Raw genomic sequence first — 18,154 nt, 5'->3', positions numbered from 1 at the left:
AGGCTGCTAATGGAATCAAACTATACAGATGTTACATCAAAGATGAGGTCATTGATGGACAAAATCTGGAAATGAAGAAGAAGCAAGGATAGCTCTCGTGAAACATACAGAAATATGAAGGTCATACACCTAGAGGATTTCAAGCTGACATAGTCTGAGAGACAGAAGGAACACTAGAATAGGGCATTATTTCAGGAAATAAGGAGAAAAGAAATTGCAAGAAAAAAGAGAATCCTTAGTAGTGTGCCTAACTAGAAGTCAAAGAGAATGACAGAAGAAGACTGGCTCTTTAAAAAGCAGGGGCAGTGGGAGGTCATAAATACAAAATAAGAAGACTAGGAAAAGCTGTTTTAAGCAATTGAGCTGAAAATCAGCAAGTAATATATGGAGAGATTTCCAAAAACATGAAGAATCAGCTGAGGTTAGCATGACTTTGTAGCATACTCAATTAAATGTTATAACATCAATTTTCTATACACATTTAGATGAGAGGGAGAAAAGGAATATGGAAGTTACTCATCAGTAGGGGCTTGAGAGGTCAAGACAAGATCAAATAGACTGGAATTTAGGGTGCCAGTAAGGAGGCCACCGAAATGCCAGACTGTGGACTCCAGCCTGGGTAAACAGGAAAATGAAACAAGTACATGGTTAAAGTGGCATCCAGGAAATCCAGATAGAAGGGTTTTTGTTTTGTTTTGTTTTGTTTTGTTTTTGTTATGTTTTGTTTTGAAATCAGGATGGGACTTAGAAATTTTATGCAGGAAATTGTTTATGCTACAACTTTCTTGATCTGAGGAAATTGACAAAGTCCTTCTCACACAAAATCTGTCTTTTTTCCTCCTCCCCAAGACTTTGTAATTGGTGTGTGTGTGTGTGTGTGTGTGTGTGTGTGTGGTATTATCTTTGTATCTCTTTTAGACAGAATATATCTTTGCAAGGTGTAAGAAATTAAGGCCTTATCATTTTAGAATAATGATTTATGACTGCTTCCACCACAGAAAAAAGAAAAGATTGAAGAACACTTAGGTGAGAGAATAATGGAGGGTTGAAGGAGAAAAAATAAATAAAAAGGAAAGTAAAATGGCACCAGAAGTTGCTGAAGAGAAATTTTCCTCTCTGAAAAATTTTATGAAAGCCTGTCCTTCCAATAATCCTGAATTTACTATTTTAATTTATTATATAACAATTTCCAGATATAATGCATGTACTCACACAATAAAATTTGAAAACTAAATAATATAATTTTACCTATAAAAACAACATTCGAAAAATTAATGTAAAAACTACTTTGGTATATTTCATTCTATCTTCTTTTCCAATGGATGTATGAATGCATATGGTGCAAGTTGTATATTTATTATAGTTTATAAAACTGAGGTTATAGATTATACTGTTTTGTAACCTGCCACTTCAATTAACCATACATTGCAAATATGTTTATTATATAATAAAATGTTTATAAATCATGTCTTATAAAGTATGATAGTTAATAGCTGCTTAGATGCATAAATCAGAATTTTTAGTTGGAAAAAACAGAAAACATCTCTGGCTGTCTTGTGCCTGTCATTGCAACTAGGAAGTGTGCAAAACAAGAATCATGCCCAAAATGTTTTATGGGGCCGGGGGCATGACTGCTGGTGAATGTAAACATGAGGTGACACAGCTCTCACCACAACCAACATGATCTAGGCCTTAGTGAAACATTAGTGATACGGCCATTCCTAGATAAACTCACTATGGATGCCACCAATTGCCTGAACAGATTCTCTTTGGTCCTGAGTTTCTTGTATCAATAATGTCTATTAATAATTCTGAGCCTGGGGCAGGTGCAGTGGAGTTTCAAGGCCTGGATCTCATGACCAAGCCCCAGTTTTGAGGGTATTTGAATTTTATTTCAGCTTTCACTCTGGGTGGTAATGTCTGCATCCCAACAGTACTGAAAGGAGGAAAATTCCTCATCACAGGGAAGAGGTTTGAATGTTGGGCCGTCATTCTCATGTCCATTATGATAGTATTTCTTCTTATGAAATGACCCCAATTTTACCTCCTCATTCTTTAATCTAAGTATTTCAGGTGTTTGCCAGAATTTATTTTAAAATATTGGGTTGGCTAAAAAGATCGTTCGGATTTTCCATATGCCAATTCCGAACGAACTTTTTGGCCAAACCAATAGTTCTGTGATGACCACTTTGTACAAAAATCTGTGTTTGCATTTCAGAGGCTTTTCTTTCTACACATTCACAGATATGGAATTACTAGGTCAAATCATACAAATATAGTTAAAAATTTTGATAGACATCACTACATTACCCTAGCAAAGTTTCTACTAACTTACAATCTCAACAGGGAAATACAAAAGTGTCAGTTTTCCTACTGACTTGCCAATTCTGGCTAGCCACATTCTATTAACACTTTCCCAGTACTATTGATTTAAAAATAATAATTTATTACTGTCTCACTTTACAGTTCCTTGATTATTAGTGAGGTTTTACAGTTTTCCAGATGTTTGCTATTTTCAAGGATCCTTTTGTAAATTGCCTATTTATGTCCTTCAACAAATTTTAGTCATATTTTCTGTATTGATTTTTTCCTCTTTATTGATCTGTTGAAATCTATTCGTATACCAATGGCATTAAGGTTTTACCTGTTACATATTTTGTTTTTAAATCGCTTTACCCCTCCTCTTAATTTTAGATATTTATATATGTATTTATTTATTTATTCTTTATGCTTTTTTTACTTGTTTTTATACTGAGAAAGCTTTCCTCACTCTGTTCAGATACATATTTATTGATGGCTCTTTTAGGCTTTTCCTTTATTTGATAGACATCCCTACATTCCCCTATGCAAAGTTTCCACTAATTTACACTCTCAACAGGGAGTTATAAAAGTGTCAGTTTTCCTTTTCCTTTATTTTCTGTTTTTAAATCTTTAAGGGATCTGGTATTAATTTACATGAGTGGCTGTTCAGTAAAAATATAATTTTATTTTTTCTTTAATTATTCAAAACCATCTGTTGAATAATCACACTTTTTCCATGATTTAAAAAAAACCTGGATCTAATGCATGGTATATGTGGTAGTGTTTTATGCATTTCATTTATATCCACAGACTTGGCCATTCTTAAATCAAAAATACACAGCTTTTGACAAGTTTAGCTTTACAAAATATGTTAGTACCTAGAAGTAGATTAGAAGTCTTCTTGCCCCCAATAAAACAATTTTAAAAAGTGTATTGGCTATTTATGCTCACTTATTCTTTATAATTAATTTGATAAATTTAGCATAATTTCAATCAAAAATCCCTCAAAGTAATTTTTAGATATATAAAAACAATTACATTTATCTTGGGGAAAATTGTCATCTTCACATTATTTGTGTTGCCATTCAAGAATGAAGTATTTTCTTTCCATTAAAGCAACAACAAAAACAAAACAGACCAAAAAAAACAAAAAACAAACAAAAAAAACCCTTTCCTGCAAAGTAAAGTGATATCAATCTCTGCTTTTAGGTTCTCCATATTGTTTATTTAATTTATTCTTAAATGTTTTATACCATCAAAGCTTTGTAAATGGGTATTTTATAGTATATTTTGTAAGTGCTTATTATAACCAAATATAAAAACTATTGATTTTACATGTTTCTTCAGATAACTGGACAACTTATCAAACTGCTATTAGTGCTAAGATTTTTGGTCATTAATTTATGAGGGTTTTCTTAAGTTAGTAATCACTTTAGCTGGAAATATAGTTAAGTTTCTTTTCTCCTTTCCCACAACTAAATCTTTTTATTTTCTTTCTGCAGATTAGCTTTATTTTTTTTAATTAATTTTTATTGGAGTATGGTTGCTTTACAATGTTGTGTTAGTTACAACTAAATCTTTTTATTTTCTTATCCCATTGCATTAAGCAGAACCTCCAGAATAATGTTAAATAATAATAATGATTGTTGGTATTCCTGCCTTATTCCTGAATTAATTACTGTTGAGGCTACCCATCTTTTTCCCATGTTAAAAAAAGACATCCTCGGGGCTTCCCTGGTGGCGCAGTGGTTGAGAGTCCGCCTGCCAGTGCAGGGTACACAGGTTTGTGCCCCGGCCCGGGAGGATCCCACATGCCGCAGAGTGGCTAGGCCCGTGAGCCATGGCCGCTGAGCCTGCACGTCCGAACGGGAGAGACCACAACAGTGAGAGGCCCGCGTACTGCAAAAAAAAAAAAAAAAAAAAAAAAAGACATCCTCTATAATTAGTTCATGAAATTTGTGAGTATTTAATAAAATCAAGAATAGAGATTGGTTGAATTATATTGTATGCATTTCTGTTGGTTATTGGGATTATCTCATGATTTTTCTCCTTTGACTTTTTGATGTAATATATTTTATTCATATTATATTTCTTTATAATGAATTATGCTTGGAAAAATCCTGCTTGATTAGATAATATTTAATATAATTTTGAATTTTATTCACTAATATTTAATCCTGGTACCCATCTTAACTATTACTGTGTCTGTTTTTAGTTTTATTTTAAATTTATTTCAAATTTGCAGAAAAATTACAGGATCAATACAAAGAAGTCCCATATACTCTTCACCCAGAGACTCTGTTCAAGTTTTCTCAATTGTCCCAATAAAGTCTTTCCTAGCAAAATGACCCAGTGTAAGATAACATATTATATCCAGTATCATATTATGATAAACTAGGGCATTTCTTCTGTCTCTTCTGAATTTCATGACCTTGACATTTATGAAGATTACAGGCCAGTCTTTCTATAGAACGTCCTTCCATTTGGGTGTGCCCAATGTCTTCTTATGCTTAGACTCAGGTTTTGATAGAAATATCACAGAAGTGATGCTGTATTCTGCTCATTGTATCCTCTCGTTTGGCACACGATGCCAATTTGTCCCATTACTTGTAATGTTAACTTTGATGTCAGCTAGATTTCTCTACATTTTAGCCTTTTTAATTCTTTTTTTCCCTTTGTAATTTGTAATGAATACTTTGTGGGGAGCTAGTTAGAGACTATGTAAAAATCTCAGTCCTCATTTCACTTTTACCTACTAGTTTTAGAATCCATTGATGTTTCTTGCCTGAATGAATTATTTCTGCAATTGTTGTCAAATAATTTTCAATTCCATCATTCCTTCTACATTTATTAGTTGAAATTCTATTATAAGGAAGAGTTTTCTATTCTCTTTATTTAATAACTATCATTTAATTTCTATTACTATCAATATTATAATGTATTGCTATCATTTATTTCAATACCCAAACTGTCCCCGAATTGGTCAGTGGAAGTCCATTTCAAGTTGGTTTCTGTGTACTCTGGACATACCTTACTTTTCTTTGAGGACTACCTTACTTTCTGGCACAAAGGATGCTCCAAACTCACATTGTTCCTTCCTCACCCCAGCCCTGGAATCATCTATCTCTTCTAGTAGCCCTTGTTCCTTTTGGTAGAGAGTGATATTTTAAAACCAGCATCTGGAGGATAGGTATGCTCATTGCTACTAGTGTGTAAGTGCTCTCAATGTGTGAAGCTAGGAAATACACATACACATTTAATCTATATTTCTTTCTTTCTAGGTATCCATCTTCTATTAAAATTCAATGAATAAACATTTATAACTCCAGTTTCAATCCAACACTACAGGGCTCATTTTAGTTTTCCCCTTTCCATATTTATACTTCTTTTCTCCAATAATAAGAAACTGGTTATCATTATCCTCAATATATTTACTAACTTGCTCAACTCTCTTAAATGTAGCCAAGGTCCTAACCCTCCACGACTGCCTCCACTCAGATGCCCTTCTTTTGTGGTCCCTGGGCACTGTAGTGGTTGTATCCCCTTAGAAACCCTCCTTGGATAGATCCTGGCACAGGTTGGGGCTGCTTTCCCACTGTACTCCAGCTTGCCTAATAGTTTTTTCACTAAAAAGAAGGAAGGGGGACTTATTGTCTTTTGCATATTTTATCTGTCACTGAGGCAGACCTAGGATTTGACAAATTTTAAAGAAAACTCAAATAATCTCATTGTCCAAAAATACGTTACCTATTTATAGCAAACTGAAAATGATGAAAGTACCCATATATTGAAAAAAAATATATATATATGCCATTTTTCTTGACTTTTAGATATATGAATTCAAAAAATTGCCTTTAAGATTTTTAAGAGTACACAGGGTTTTCTGTTTTGCTTTTTGTTTTCTGGGGGGTTCTTTTTGGTAATGTATAGAAAACATAAATGCTACAGATGATGATAATTTATGGTAGCTTACAGTACTATTTGAAAATATTTGAAAGAGTAGCTTTCCTTATCTTAATAGGTAAAATGCCTGTGTAAAAACTAGCACATCTGTGAGTAGCCACATAGATATCATGTAAATATAAGTAAAAATAACTGTGGCATAGACTGGATGTAGCTCAACTATCTAGCAGATGCAGATCCAATACAGAATAAATACCCACTCCCAAATTCTTCCTAATCACCATCAAAATTCTGACCAGAAAGTATTAAAATCCTTATTGGTGTAATGATTCAAGAATATACTGTGTCTTTGAATGCAGCTGAACATTCATTGGTCTGTGTCTTCCATTCATGGAGTCTGTGTTTTTACACTGAGCCAGCTCTGGGTACTAAAATAACTTTGTCTCTCTTCTCTTACTTTTCTTATCTTCAAGAAAGACAAAATGTAGGTTAGAGCAGAAAGTATGTGGATGTTAATAGTGGATTTATTTTAATAGCTAAAAGGTGGACTGCAGATACATATACAGAGCTTGGAGATTGCAATTAATTGAGTGGGTGGGCTTGATTTAGACAAAACTTGAAGTCCTTCCTACAGGAGGACTATCAAATTATCAAATTAAAACTACATGAGGTAATATTCTCAAATATCTTAGCCCCAAAGTTTCACTTCTTCCCATTACATTGGCTGTCTGATTCTTGATGTGGATAGTGATGTCCTTAAAGTCTGAACCTGACCTATTAACAGCCAATCAAGAGGCTGTTGTCTGAAAAATTAAGCTGAAGAGCAGGAGAATTAGTAGGCTTCAGCATGTAAAATCCAAATGAGAATTCCAGGTAATCAGTAAGATTCTCAATAATCAACAGAATTAACCCTCAGATAAAATCTAACTAAAGAAGGTTTTGAATTCTTTATTTCATTAGAACGTTTAAAACATGTATAGAGCTCCAGGCTAAGTTGAATGGGAATGCAGTGGCAAACGCTTTGTATGAAATTTTGTAGGCAATGTTAAGTTATTGAAAAACTAATCAATGCAACATGATGATAATTAAGGAAGGAAAAGAAGAAGGATGGAAGGGAAGGGAGAACAAAGGAAATAATGAAAGAAGGAAAGAAGAAAGAGATTAAAAGGACAGCTGCTTGGAGTTCTGGGTAGTAGATTTTGGTCAGAATTAGGAATGTTTAATAGGATTATAAAATGCACCCAAGAACTTAAATCTTAGAAACAGTAAGTTATAGACTAGTAATCATGAAAAAATTAAATGTTTCATAAAATGTGAATTTTCAATTATTAAATTAAGAAGGAATCTACAGACAACTGTAAGCCAATATGAATATTATAGGATTAATGAGATACAGGAAATGTGGTGTTTTAAGTGTGGGAATTTGAAAAGAAAGACCTAACGTGTCGTGTCTGGTCTTACGAGTTAACATTCATATTTTTTCCCATAGTTACTGGTTTAATTAAGGTAATTATGCAATACAGTTCCCTACAAAAAATGGAGAGATTCTCACAATCCATGTGTGTGATTTGAGTCATAGTGATAAGAAAACTTTCTGGGATTCTATTTAATATTATAGTGAAATTTAAATATTAACTAAGAAATGCATTTCAAAAACTCCAAAACGCTTTTAAAAACTTATCTCCAATTTTAGTATATGCAGGTTAGGCCATTTTGAAAACAATGTTAACCAAATTAGAATAGCATTAAAAGAGAGCAAAAGACTCAACATGGAAATTACCACTCTAGTATGGGTACTGGACTCAAGAATAATGTAATAAATAAATTGAAAATATGATAAATGTTGTAAGGTATGGTAAATTAGATATTTAAAAATAAGATTCACATTAAAAATATATATATCATCATGTCAGGATGCCCACTGTATTGACATACACATGGAGATTCTTTTTCCCCCCACAGGTGAATTCTACCATTTATTTATGTTTTTAACCTCTTTAGTGGAGTATAATTGCCCTACAATGATGTGTTAGTTTCTGCTTTATAACAAAGTGAATCAGCTATAAATACACATATGTCCCCATATCTCCTCCCTCTTGCGTCTCCCTCCCACCCTCTCTATCCCACCCCTCTAGGTGGTCACAAAGTACTGAGCTGATCTCCCTGTGCTATGTGGTTGCTTCCCACTAGCTGTCTGTTTTACATTTGGTAGTGTATATATGTCCATGCCACTCTCTCACTTCGTCCCAGCTTACCCTTCCCCCTCCCCGTGTCCTCAAGTCCATTCTCTACGTCTGCGTCTTTATTCCTGTCCTGTCCCTAGGTTGTTTAGAACCTTTTTTTTAGATTCCATATATATGTGTTAGCATATGGTATTTGTTTTTCTCTTTCTGACTTACTTCACTCTGTATGACAGACTCTAGGTCCATCCACCTCACTACAAATAACTCAATTTCATTTCTTTTTATGGCTGAGTAATATTCCATTGCATATATGTGCCACATCTTCTTTATCCATTCATCTGTCGATGGGCACTTAGGTTGCTTCCATGTCCTGGCTATTCTAAATAGAGCTGCAATGAACATTGTGGTACATGACTCTTTTTGAATTATGGTTTTCTCAGGGTATATGCCCAGTAGTGGGATTGCTGGGTCGTATGGTAGTTCTATTTTTAGTTTTTCAAGGAACCTCCACACATGGAGATTCTTAATGTTACAGGTAAAAAGAATATTGGAGCCACTTTCCCCAGGGCTCAGGAAGCTGAGATTAATCTCTGTTTTCAATGAGTACACAGGTTTATTTTATTTTACTTTTAATATTTCTATTACAAGGCCCTAGTACCTGCTTCGCAGAGTTTTATATATAATTTGATGCCATGTCATATGGGAAAATGAGCAGGCAGACAGCATCAAATCTGTCATTGATTGCTTAGATTTCTAGAACAGTAGTTCTTGTTTTTTCCACATGTATCTGAATCACTTGCAGAGCATAATGTATTCACAAATTCTGGCTGCATTCCTAAGGTTTCTGATTCAATTGTTCTGAAAGTGGTTCTCAGGAATCAGCATTTTGAAAAGTATAATACACCAAACTATTGACTTTTTTGCAGTTTATGTAAGGATCAGATGAAGAGAAATATTGCCTTAACACAAGTGCCTCCACCTGTGGCATGATCAGAAAAAACAGGCCATCATTGGAGGGTAACCCATGGAGAAGAAATGGACATTATTAATGGGAAAGATGCCAGAGGAATCTGTTTATTTTATTGAATTTAAGGGTAATGTTTTCTCAATCTTTGAGCTTAGAATCTGTAAAGGAGGTGGTGTAGGAACCAAAATATCTGGCCTTAGAAATGGGTCTCATCACTTATTAAGTATCTCAAATGAATGTGTATATTTGAATAGACTTGGCTTCCACAGATGCAACAGTTACTATCACTAATCACAAGTGATCCCAAAGGTCATTATTGATTTGTGTATTTGCTGATGCAAAACTTTCACCTGTGTTCCTCATGAGGCAGGTGTTTGGAGATGTAATTCAGCTAAAGATTGAGTTTAGTGGACCATGCAGCATATTTATTTCAACACAGGTTATTTTGTGTGTAATGATCCTCTTGAACTGATAAAAAGAAAAAAAACTTACTTTCTCTCTGAAAAATAGTCACCAAAATAAGAAAGAAAATATTGGAGATGTTGAAAAGTCACTAACGTGGTGGGAATATGTAAAAAGGAAAGTAAGTTTCCAGGGGAAATGGGATGCAGGAGAAACGTGGGCGACAAACACATAAACATTTATAAATTTGAGATTTTTGAAGTCTAGAGAAGTTTCATGTCTCAACCATATTTTTTTTTTTTTCAAGCTTTGATACCTGAAAATTAACAGTTTGGGGAGAGGCGATTTTCTTTCCACGGGACTAGGCTAGGTAAGAAGCCGTACAGGGCCTAAGACGTTATTGTGAAAGTTAAGGTATTTGTCAATCTACCTTTCCTGTCTCACGCCCAAGAAGATTAGTTTTAGGAATATTAGGGGGGTGTAACGCTTAACATTACCTGAAATTGAATGAAATTATACAGAATTATTTCCCCAGATGTTCTTAAGGTACATACTTCTTTTAAAGTAGTGGTTCTCAAAGTATGGTCCCTGCTGCAGCAGCATCAGTATCAGCTGGGGATGTGTTAGAAGTGCAAATTATGAGGCCCTACCCCCAGAACTAATTACTCAGAAATTCTGGGATGGGGGAGTGCCACCAATCTAAAATGGAATTTTACAAACCCTCTATGTGTTGCTGATGCATGCTGCATGTTGTCCTCAGACATCCTTAATAAATGTAGCTAAAAACTTAAAGGTGATGCTGGTCTAAGAAGCCCTTTAAAATCCTAAAGAAGTAAAGCTAAAGACTGGATGCTAAGGAAAAGGATAACTGAAGAAAATGGACTGGACAGGGACCTGAATAACAGCTAAAAGAGCCTTCTGCAAGGGTAACAGGCAATGGGTGGAAGCGGTTTTTAGACTCTGGGCAGCACCTCGGGCAAAAGCGAGCCTCATGAGAGATACTCAAGCAGCAGCAGCAGCAGCAGCGTGGTTGTTGTCACAGTGGTTATCATCATCATCAACATCACCACCACCACCACCACCATCAGCAGCAGCAGCAGCAGCAGCATCACCATCACCAGCATCATCCTATTGGGTGAGAACTCATGATCTCCAGACACTGGGCTAGGGGCTTACATAATCATGTAATTTAATCCTTACAATTCATTAAGGAGGGTTTAAAATTTTAATTTTATCTCTATTTTACATAGGACAAAACTGAGCCTTAGAGAAATCAAGTGGTTTACCCCAAAATTTATTTAAGTAGCAAGAAGGAAAACCAAGATTTGAAGCCTGCTTTCTTAACTGCTATTCTTTAGTAATATCTCACAGCATCTTTGAGCTAAAGGTGGCCTCACCAATGGGCAAAGAAAAAGAATACAGTATTTATTTAATGACTAGTTAAGTGGGAGGTGCAGAAACCATGTATGGTGAGCAAGGAAGAACTTGAAAAAGTCAAAAGACCCTTATATTCTGAAGGAAGGTGCTGTGGAATTGGAGGAAAAAAGAATAGCAGCATCATTGATGTGGTGAAAACATGAGAGTTGAGGCACAGAGTAGGAAGCAGTGTGAACAAGCAGCATGAAGGGGTGGACCAACTGACATAACCACAAAGTTGACTGTCCTAGGGGGAAGCAAATCAGCCATCTGGCATGAAATATCAAATGCCAGCATTGTCCAAAAAATCCCCCTTCATAACTCAGGCTTAAGGAGGAGACAACCTTTCTTTATTGCCCTTCCAAGAACAAGCTTTGTTGCTCATTTTTCTTTTAAAGCAATATGGTTAAAAAGAAAACACTATAATATCTTGAATCAAACAGATATGGGTTTGAAACTCTTTCCTAAGCCAACAGGCAGCCTTGGAAAGCTCCTTATGATTTCTGAACTTCTAGCTTTTTCATATTTACAATAAAGTTATTAACACCCACTTAATAATAATATTATTAGAATCAAATGAGATAATAAATGAACAGTACCTAGTATTTTATAGGTCCTTCTCCATCCCTTAATATTTAGTTAAATTTAATAACTTAATATTAAGTTAAATTTAAGTTAATTCCACTTGTGCTGACATGGTATGAAGGTATAAGCAGTATGATCTAACCTAGTTCTAGCTCTAACTCTCAAGATGGCTGTGTTTGTAGCTATAAAAGTACATACATGAATAAGAAAAAAGGAGGAAGGGCTTTGGGCATTTGGCGCTAAGAGCTCAGACAAATATAAATCTGGTAGTTCTTAAAAAGTCAGAGCAAAAAAATTTCCATTCCAGTAGAAAGTGCTTCAAATTTGATTCCTGGTCTGCTTGGCTCCAAACTACTCCCTGAACTCTCTGTGTGATCTGTAGCCACTAACCTAAATCTAATTAACTTCTGTTTCCTCATCTAGAAACCAAGGAATGTAATACTCAGATTGCCCAATGTTATTCCATACAGGACAATACACATTCTCTAGTTGTGGTCTCTAGTAGCTTTCCAATAATATTAAAGGCTGTGAAGGTAAGGGGCCTTAAGTAAACTAGTTATCTCCCTTCCCTCTGCCATTAAATGAGATAGAACTTCTTTTGTTTTGAGGTGTGTGTGCGTGTGTGAATGTGTGTGTGTGTGTGTGCTTGTGTTTTGAGGGAGCTGATAAATTAACCCATTTACATATGTACACATCAGTAGTTATGTTTACACCCTTAAATGGGCTGCCTGAGATCCAAACCCTGGTGTCTCTTATTAAGAAACTCAAGTGCTCTCCACTAAACTACAAGGAAAGCATTCTATGCTTTGACTGTGATAGGAACTTTGCAAGTCAGTAGACATGCCTTTTTTTTTTTTTTTTTTTTTTTTGCGGTATGCGGGCCTCTCACCGTTGTGGCCTCTCCCGTTGCGGAGCACAGGCTCCGGACGCACAGGCTCCGGACGCACAGGCTCAGCGGCCATGGCTCACGGGCCCAGCCGCTCCGCGGGATGTGGGATCTTCCTGGACCGGGGCACGAACCCGTGTCCCCTGCATCGGCAGGCGGACTCTCAACCACTGCGCCACCAGGGAAGCCCTAGACATGCCTTTTACAAGCAATAAAATGAAGCTGTCAGCCATTGCAAATGGACCAAGAGAGCGGTCACATGACTAAACCGCCACTGCACCAGGCAGTCTCTGATGTATTTTACTCCAGTTTCCATTAGCAGAGAGGCTGCCTAAAATCATAATAAGTCCACAGACACCCCAAAACACCACCAGACGTGGACCTGCCCACCAGAAAGACAAGATCCAGCCTCATCCACCAAAACACAGGCACTAGTCCCCTCCACCAGGAAGCCTACACAACCCACTGAACCAACCTTAGCCACTGGGGACAGACACCAAAAACAACGGGAACTACGAACCTGCAGCCTGCAAAAAGGAGACCCCAAACACAGTAAGTTAAGCAAAATGAGAAGACAGAGAAACACACAGCAGATGAAGGAGCAAGGTAAAAACCCACCAGACCTAACAAATGAAGAGGAAATAGGCAGTCTACCTGAAAAAGAATTCAGAATAATGATAGTAAGGATGATCCAAAATCTTGGAAATAGAATGGAGAAAATACAAGAAACGTTTAACAAGGGCCTAGAAGAACTAATGAGCAAACAAACAGTTTCAATCTATTAATCAGAGGAGTTGGGAGAGCAATGATTTAAATGCTGCAATAATCAATTCCGTAACACATTAATAGAAGCTACAGTCAAACTTTGCCATACAACTGACTGCATTGGAATCTTGACAGAAGCCCTAGGGCCATGCCTAATTTGCATTAAATTTACATAAAATTGTAAATTAAGAATACATTAACACAGCTCTAATATTTGTTAGTGCTGAGATCCTTCCTGATAGATGGATTGAAACTGCTAGTAGTTTGACTCCACTTGCAATAAAACTGTGCAGCTGATCAGCTTTGTTCTCATTCTGCTATTATGGGGAAAGGGACCCAAGAGAGCTATAGTTTGGGGGCATGCATATGCCATTTAGGATTTTCATCCTGTAAAACCATGACTCAGATGTGCCCTTGGAAACCCCAATCTGGAAGCAGATTATCCCTGATGACTTTGCAGATCCCCGTCACTGCACTTGCTCACAAATAACTTGCCATTAAATGGAGATACAAACTACAAAGAAAGCTAGTCGGCTGAAAGGATGTCAAGGCCTCTGGAAATTTTTATTTTTCCAAATAACATTTACCATCATTAAAACAGATAATTAGTGATATTCTTTAGACTGAGGACAGATAAAAATCAAATCTTCAGCAAAAGCATCCAGTACCTAACAGTATAATAAAGTGGACTTCACATGGTTTTGAGCAGTCTGTGTGTTCTTGTGTCCCTGTGGACACAGCTGTGGCCTTTCCTGTGTGTTTTTACACTCAGGGCTAAAAGAAAATATTCTCACCAAGGATATTGGCTCACAGTGGCAAGACTCCTCATTCTATATCCTCCTTAGTTCTCTCATTTAAAGTCTATCCTTTTGGAGAGAAAATACATACTGAAGTGCCGTAACGCATTTGGAAGTATTCTTTTATTTCAGAAAGGATCATTCGAGTATTTGTATGTTATGATTATTTTCTGCCTCACCTCTCCTTTACCACATTTTTCTTATTTTGTCTTACCTTGCACGATCAAGTAAACTTGGGAGGTCTTGGGCTCATGTTGTGTCTGCACTGAGCAAGTGTAGGAACCCTCATCGTAGACATCCACCTTCTGGATTCGGAGGCTGTATTCCAGAGAATGGCGTTTCTCCAGCTCAACCCGGGGGTCCAGAGACCACTTGTCATGCCCAGCAAAAATGATGCCAGAACGGTTCAACCAGGCCACCTTCGAGTTCTTATCTTCTACAACACACCTGGTAAAGTAGAATAACAACATTAGAGCCTTAGCCATACATGGATCTGTATTCATTCTCCATGCAATTTGACTCAACAGGGCCAATCAAGAGAAATAATTATGTGCAGGATGAATCCTGGCTATGCCGTTTCTTAGAGTCCTAAATACTGTCGCTATTTCTCCTTTAAGATCTAATTACCATCCAATGGATGGATGCCATTATATTATACCCAGTGTAGCAATAAACAATCAGTATGAGTAATGCAGGAAAATAAAGTTAAATGGATACTGACTTCCCACTGGATTATCTTCTTCTTGTCTAGGAGAAGGTCATTCACACAGAACTCCATTTGTTTAAATAACTTTGAGAATTAGCCAATTGATAATGTGGCATATTTACTCAGTTTTGAACTGCATTTATTCTTTCATTAGTATTTCCTAAAGGCTTATGTGATGGTAGATTCAAGTTATGCCCCACCGTTGTAGGAATTAGACTGAATTTCAGAACTTGCTTCTGATCCTTCCAAGTTTGGAATGCCCACTCCCAGGAGTGAGAAGCATGTGAGCAGGTCCAAGGGTAAGTAGATAGGAATTGTATCAAGAAAATCAAAGCTAGTATCATCTTGCCTAAGTCTGGTTCCATCTGCTGAGGGCAGTAGGTTGCCTGCTGGCAAGACAGCTTGCTACCAGCATTTCTGGCACAATAGAATGAATTCAATCTTTTATGGTAGATGAAAAAACTAATTTTGTAGTACTTATTCCAAGAAACATGAAGGACAAAATATTTATTTGAATAACTACTTACTTTAGAAACCTAAAAGGGTTTAATGGAGAAAACCATACTCCTTCAATTCTAGCAAGAATCTGGAAATGGAAAAATCAAGCAAAAAACTTCTCTCTGTATCCCTTTGGCAAGATTTATGTATGCCTCACGGGGAGATTGTCTCAGACCCTGTTCACAGCTGCACAGCCAGCTGCTCAGTACTCTGGGGCATGAGGGATGGACAGAAGGAGCCAGGAGCATGACAGCAGAACAATCAAAACACCAGAAAAACACTGTATTTTCCAAACCAAGTCCAATCCAAGTTTTCTCTCAGGTCTAAACAGTCATGCATGCACAGGAAGTTGATGCATGACCCACGGGTTGACCACTGTAAAGACATAGAGGCCAACTCATCTCTCTTAGAAGAAGGAGAAATGACAATTCTTTTAAAAATACCTCACCCATGGTACAAAAGGCCTCCTTATTCCATTATTTTTGGGTGAATTGCATATCTTAGTAAACATGAGAATTTTATTTAATTACTTGGGTGCCATGATATAAAGGTCTTTCTTTTCTTCTCCACCTATTTCTTTTCAAAAACATAGGTGGATTAAGGTATCATTTAGTATCTCCAATATGTGTTTTTCTACCATGCAGATATTATTGAGATTAATTATGTTTGATAATTTAAAACTCCTCTAAATAGGAAGGCAAAGCTAACTTTACAGATGCTTGCTGCTTCTCTCCAGACTCAATTTTACTTTTCCTCTTCTATTCTTTGGTGGTATCATGTCTCTGTCCTTGGTGGTATTTGCGGCACTTCTCAACTTAGACCCAGTTATGAATGAATTAATAGATTATTTGCTGTCTTCTTCTAGATCATAAATAATGTTGTTGATGTAGGTCTCCTGTGTTTTTCTTTTCTACTGAGAAAATGGAAATTTCTCTCCGTAAATGATTTTAAGTCTTCTATCACGTTTATCCTTGCATTTTTTTTACCATCTACACAGCACAACACAGCAGTAACTACGTATGCTATTGCACAGAGGTGAACCTTGAATACTGTTTAGCCTGGAATAAGGCTCTAATATGTTCATCCTGAAAAAAATACAATATAATATATTTTACCTAAATAGCCTATATATCAAATAAAGAGAGATTTTGTCTTATTCATTATGGTATCTCCAAACACTAATCTGCTGTAAAATAGACCCTGGTAGATGCCTGTCATATGAACTAACAGTGTCATATATGCAGAAATAGGACATATGGTTACCTATATTCCACTCCCCATCCCAACTCCTTACAGCATCCACTAATGAATTGGGCAAATTTCCTTATCAGTATAAGGTAGAGTTTCTAAGCTGAATCTTTAGGGTCCTTTGGACACTTTAGCAATTTTTGTCTCTGGAAAAGTTGTAATGATCACGTAGATCATTATTCAGAGTTATTCTCTGAGAGAGTTCAGAACTATCTTATGTAAAGAAGCAATTGACTATTTCAGCAAAATTGCCAGACCCATAAAAACGCATGTACCAAAACAATACGTAATGCGGAAATTTTGCTGTGATAATCTACATAACATCTTATTTTACATTGTGTTTCATTCATATTTATTTTTTGTAATTTCTCTTTTACTTCCAAATAAGTGAAAGGTACACTAGAATATATACATACACACATACACTCACACTTTTTACTAACTCAACATAATTAGCCAACTCTAAGCACCAGAGCACAATGTAGTATTTTTCAAAAGGAAACCACTCTTCCAGATATTTAAAGGCTCTTTTTTTAAGTAGTTAATAGTTCAGAGTAAATGTGTTGACTCTGTAAACTAGAAAATAATCTTTCTACAACATGGCTAGAACATTCATACTGAAAAATGAGCACAAAGTCTCACAATTTCAGAATTAATTTAACATTAAAAATGTTTAAATCTTGATTTAAGGTGGCAACTATTTTAAGCCATAAGAAGTGCACATAAGAAAAAAGATGGTCAGAGTCAAAGTATAGTCTCAATTACACAAAAGTGTAGCACTTTTGTTTGTTAAATGAAAATAACCAGTCATATAGGGTAGTCACTGATGTCTAGCTATTCGGAAATGAGGAAATGATGATTAAAGGCAGACCCAGGTTCCAGCATGCACTGACTGGCCAATAAGCATCATGAGCTTGCATCTAGAAGGTAAGTGGCTTAAATGTGCATTAGGCATGCCTGTGGAGTCAATGAGAATTCTCATGCCCCACCATCGTAAGATGGTAATGAATTATCCCTCACCCACAATGCTGCTTCAGTACCAGACATTCTAGTTCAAAACTAAATACCTAGTGACTTTATCTTCAAAGTCAGCTTTGGCCAAAGCAGGGAAAGGATAAAGAGATAAATTTTAAAAATCTGTATTGTTATGTGTTGTTTGGATTTAATAGAATGTTTCCTTCAGGAGCTCAGGGTAGGCAAATCATTCCAGGATTTAGAAAGGACAACATGGTAAAGAGAGTCGGTGTTGGTGCCAAGAGGAGAGGGCAGAGAATGACCGTCCACTCTAGGTGGGATTTCTGGCAGACAGCTGAGGACATGGGGATATAATACAAAGTGTCACGTCTCCAGGAAATCTCCTCTGATTAGTGTCCCATCCTTTTACTTTGCTCCTTCTTATGATCCCATTGTACTCCACACTGAATTAGTTATCTGTACTTATCTTTCCTCATAAGTTTATTAATGAGAGTGACCCTCAAGAATTCACCCATGGAACCT

At 36.3% G+C, this 18,154-nt stretch overlaps 1 protein-coding gene across 2 annotated transcripts in view; it reads right to left on the bottom strand.

The window, feature by feature from the left end:
- LSAMP (limbic system associated membrane protein) overlaps nucleotides 1–18,154 on the bottom strand; it is a gene marked incomplete at its 5' end in the record, with an annotated part of 637,506 nt that overhangs the window by 269,039 nt on the left and 350,313 nt on the right. For both annotated transcript variants that reach the window (XM_079705348.1, XM_079705349.1), the window contains one exon: nucleotides 14,420–14,652. In XM_079705348.1, the coding sequence (XP_079561474.1) occupies nucleotides 14,420–14,652 (233 nt within the window). The remainder of the gene's footprint in view (nucleotides 1–14,419; nucleotides 14,653–18,154) is intronic.

Source organism: Hyperoodon ampullatus (genome assembly GCF_949752795.1).
Source record: "Hyperoodon ampullatus genome assembly, chromosome: 5".
NCBI classification, from domain to species: domain Eukaryota; kingdom Metazoa; phylum Chordata; class Mammalia; order Artiodactyla; family Ziphiidae; genus Hyperoodon; species Hyperoodon ampullatus.
Note: the sequence above shows the minus strand (reverse complement) of the source record. Positions and strands in the feature narration are given on the sequence as shown.